The following is a 5,000-nucleotide window of genomic DNA, read 5'->3' on the forward strand; positions in this document are numbered from 1 at the left end:
AACATATCGAACACAAACATTAGTAACACTTTATTTGGACAGTCCACCATAGATGCTTTGTCGATACTCAGTTTATCTTTATGGAACATTCAACTAAATATCTATTAAATGCAACTGAACTTGAAGTTAAATGTGTGACCAACCAAATAAAGTGTGACCAAATATTTTTAGCCAAATAAATTAAGCATCCTTTCAGTGGACTAAACTGTGTTTTCTTGAAAGCTTTTGTCCATTTTCTCTTAAATATGGACTTTGTAGACCACTCAAGTGGATAGGAAGATGCAGGGAAATGCAGGGTGCAGGGACACATATTTGGAAAAGGACGTCTGAAGGCAACCGAACCAGTCCAGTCACCTGTGCACCTATACGGTAGGTGTTTCCAATAAAATGGCCAGTAATTGCCAACAGCAGATCATTTCGATGGCTTTTCCTTTACTTCACACTTCGTTTGCCATCATGTTTAAATGACGATGTTGTTCCGTCGAGCAAATTCCCATTATATTACAAATCCAACAAACAGAGGAGTCTAATCTGATCTGACCCGATGCTGATATTTTGAGATTTGTTGTAAATGGAAGCGTCTCGCCTCACCACCCCCCGCCACCATCCGCCTCTCTCCCCGCCTGAAAAATGACCACCATTTTGCGCTAACCCTATTAGCACGAGCTACTACGAAAAAGGCAGACGTATTTGTATTCATAATAAATTTGCTGAGATAGGGTTTCATCTTAACGACATAAGCCGAGGCCGGGGGTATCCTTCATGCCCGGCTTTAACCTCGTTTGTGGGGTTGCCTAGTGAAGGTTAACCTCCAGACATATGGGTCTCCCTCTTCCTCTTAAAGGTCCTGCCATACAGCAGGGCAGACATCATTACATCATATTAATGCCCTCCAATCACATTACAGCCTGCTTCTCATCCGTCTGCACGTCCGGCCCGGCGGATACGCGCGATGGAGACGGGCTTCGTGCCGTTTGGGCAGCGGGAGAAGACGGGGAAAGGAGAGGTGTTGAGGAGAAACAGACAGATGTTTGAGTGAGGCATATTTATTATATATGAATAAGTGTGCAGGTCCTGTAAGCATTCATCACTGCTGTGCCAAAACCTTCCAGCTCTACTCTAGTCTCTATTATCATTTCTCATTTTTGGGCAGAATTTGAAAAGCCTAGTTATCCTCTGCCTTCTGTTTAAACCTCATGATAAAGGGACCAATAGAAATGGTCTATATTACTTGGGGGGGGGTCTCGGTACATTAATTTTCATTAACAGTTAAGAAAATTTTTTTTTTCTTCCTCCTGTTAAGTTGCCATTTTTGAGGTAAATAACCAATTTGACTAGGAATAGTTGGGATCAGGTGCTATTTTAATAATAATAATAATAATAGTAGTATTTTTTATTTACATGGCACTTTTCATGCCGGTGGCAGCTCAAAGTGCTTTACAGACAGAAGATAAAGCTTAACAGTAATACAAGAAATTATAAGTATTCATTTAGAATCGTATTAGAAAATGACAGATCAAATTAAACACCAAGAGTTTAAAGTAGAGTTTTAAAGTTAAAGGGATCTGTTTTTCAATGTTTATTAAAAGTGAGTTCTGAGCTTGACTGTCTAATAAAAGGTGAACTGAGCTCCACAGTTTAGAAGCAGAATAACTGAACGAGTCTCTCCATGTTTTCTGTATTTTACAGAGGGTGTTTGTAGGTCAGTATCTGCAGATCTAAGACCATAAACAGACACTCTGTGATGTAAGTGGTGCTTTAAGGTCATTTTGAGCTTTAAAAACTAGTAGCAGAGCTTTAAAATCTATCCTAAGTGATACAGTCAGTGCAGCTCTTTTAAAACAGGACTGATCTGATCTCTCTGTGCTGTTTTTGTTAGGATGCTGATGTATTTTGTACGTGTTGTAAAGGATGTATAGTTTTCTTAGGAAGTCCAGTAAGAAGACCATTACAGTGATCAGCTCTGCTGTAACAAATGCATGAACAGGTTTCTCTGCGTCGCTCTGAGAGAGAAAAGGCTGAACTTTAGTGAGATTTCTCAAATGACACCAAACTACTATAGTGACTGTGTTTACATGCAGATAAAACAGAGCTCAGAGTCTTCAGTATATGTACTGAGTGGCCAGTTTATAAGTTATAAAGTAGGTGGTTCCAAAACGCAAACAGTAATTAACAAAACTGCTGAAAAAGGTTTATGAATCCAAGAGAAAATAATGTTAAAAAGGCAGAAAGAGCTTTTACAGTATGTATCACTGTGTTTGTTAGACCTACAGACTCTCATTAAGACTAATAACTACCACAAATTAATACTGTTAGGTCCAGTTAACTCGTATCTACACTTTTTGGCCATTTTATCAAAAATGCCAGCCAGAGGCACTGTGTAGGCTTACAGTCGCAGACTGTGGCCCATCTGTTGCTGCACAATTTATCAGCCCACTTCTCTCATTCATCAGTGGAAAAAGACCACTACAGGACCACCACTGACCAGACATGTTTACATGCAGCCTGATAATCCATTAATAATCCGACTAATAGCTCAATCAGAATAGAATAATATCCGTGTAAACGCCTGTATCTGATTACATTCCCTATCAGAAAGTTTAAGTCCGTTCTGATCGTGTTCGTCACGTCATAGTGAAAGTTTATACCGTTCAACATGGCGGAGCAGAAACTGGTCTGCAGAGGAGACGAAGTTTATGCTCTGATCTTTAAAAGACGGCGGTGGGACGGACGTCCAGCTTATGTGTCTCAGAACACGACGTCTTCCTCTCGGCCTTCTTTAATAAGGACATGTGAAGGACGTTTTCCTGAGTCTGACATCATTTTGAAGCAGTTAAAAACACAAGCACTGCTCACTGCTGCTCATCTCACTCTGACTGGACTCACGGGATGCTGGTTGTCATGGTAACGTCTACACTAAGCGGTTCTCTACACATTTTGGATCTGATTACTTGTAGTGAGCATGTAAACGGAGATTTTCATCAGATTGTTGAGTAGAGTGAGAATAAACACCTCAGTCTTAATCTGTAATCGGAATGTATTCAAGATGATTGGCAAAAATATCTGAATCTAAACGGAGACACTGTCTAAAAACACAATATAAGATTAAAATAAAGACAAACATAAAAACATGAACATAAATACATAGAGGGATGTGCTTTTGTTTAAAATTGGTGAAAACACCCTCGGATGTTCTCTCGCTTTCATATAACAGTATATAACATATAACTGTAAAATGGGAGGAAAAAGTAAAGAAGGCAGTCTGTGTTTGGCTGCCTCTGCTTTATATCTTGACCCCTAGTTGCTGTGTTTGGTTTAATGCCCAAAGATTCTACTATCTCAGCTGCTAATTCCAATGTCCTTGGTTTTTTCACCCTTTTAGCGACGCCTTATTTTAATTCAGTGGAAAAGTCCCACTCCACCTCATTTGGACGCTGGCTTAAAGATGTTGCCTCCTTTCTCTACTTGGAAAAAATGAGACACACACTTTAAGGTGATGCACATCAATCTCTTCGCATAAGTGGCCCCTTTTCCTCTTTCTTCTCTGAGATCAGGCAGTGTGACGTTCCCAGTATATCACAGTAATTACAAGGTTTTTTTTTTTACTTTTCAATTTTTTTCATTTACCTATACATTTTATATATGATATGAAATATATATATATATATATATATATATATATATATATATATATATATATATATATATATATATACACACACACACACACACACACATTCAGTTTTTGACATAATTTGAAAATGCCTGTTACTCTTTACATTGTGTGTAAATTTCATGATGAATGGACCAAAGGAAATGACCCAAAATTACTTGGGGGGGGGGGAGTCTGGTTCCATTGACTTACATTAAAAGTAAAGTATGTTTTTTCCTTCTCCTGTGAAGTTACCATTGTGGATATACAAGGTTTTCTTCTGACAACAGTGGGATACACACACACACACACACACACACACACACACACACATATATATATATATATATATAAAATTGTTGGGAATAGCAAAATTTATGCATGTATCTTGTTTCTGCTTTGCCCTTTACCCAATAAACAGAATAGTCAACAAAAAGAAAAGTAAAGAAGACCTGAATATTATTTCAGATGTGCTATAATGTTGGCAGGTGTGTGTGTGTGTGTGTGTGTGTGTGTGTGTGTGAACTGCTATAAGTGTGCATGTTGGGGAGTGAGAATATCAGTGCTCTCACTTGGCCAGCTGTTTCTCTGCGTCTGCGCACAGCTCCAGCAGACCCATGAGCACAGCGGACACGTCCATGTACGGCTCCCACACGGTGAAGCCTCGGCCAATCAGATCGATGGCTGTGCGGCGGATGGTGCTGTGGGCGGGGAGCTTCGGGCTGGGGGGCTGGAGGAGGAGGAACGTCAGAGCTTTACCTGAAAAATGAAGAAGGAAACAACTAAAGTTAACTAGACATTCTTAGTTCATATTAAAGTTCTGGATTAATGTCACTAAACGCCGAGTCAGTTCGACTGTCAGCTGCCAATGACACGGTTTAAATCCAGAGGCAAAAAACTTCAAAGGGAACTCGTTTAAAACTTAAACATAATGAGGACCGTTAACAGAGTAACACTTGCGTTTGAAGGCTACCTACACAGAGACTTCATAACACACATATGAACACCGAACGATGCGTTTAAAAAGCAATACTTGACTGTTTATGAAGAGCTTATGTCAGCATTCACAAGATGACTAAGTACATTCTTAAAAAAGATGGTTCTTCAAGGGTTCTTTAGGAAAGACAGTGGTCCGGTATAGAACCATCTGCATGCTTAAATGGTTCGTTGCATGGTGAAAGAGTTCTTCAGATTGATGAGGAATGTGTTGTATATGGTTCTGTATAGAGCCTTTTTGAAACTGGTTCTATATAGCACCAAAAAAGGTTCTGCTATTGTTACGATGTCAAGCGTGTAATAATAGAAGAAGCCTTTTGGCTCTTTCTGCTTCTTTTTATAGAACCATATA

At 39.3% G+C, this 5,000-nt stretch overlaps 1 protein-coding gene across 1 annotated transcript in view; it reads right to left on the reverse strand.

The window, feature by feature from the left end:
* The window catches only part of LOC118819701 (WD repeat-containing protein 7), a 292,651-nt gene that overhangs the window by 49,784 nt on the left and 237,867 nt on the right, over positions 1-5,000 (reverse strand). Inside the window, exon 22 of the mRNA XM_036587568.1 lies at positions 4,225-4,411. Within this exon, the coding sequence (XP_036443461.1) occupies positions 4,225-4,411 (187 nt within the window). The remainder of the gene's footprint in view (positions 1-4,224; positions 4,412-5,000) is intronic.

Source organism: Colossoma macropomum, unplaced genomic scaffold (assembly GCF_904425465.1).
Source record: "Colossoma macropomum unplaced genomic scaffold, Colossoma_macropomum, whole genome shotgun sequence".
Classification (NCBI taxonomy): Eukaryota; Metazoa; Chordata; class Actinopteri; order Characiformes; family Serrasalmidae; genus Colossoma; species Colossoma macropomum.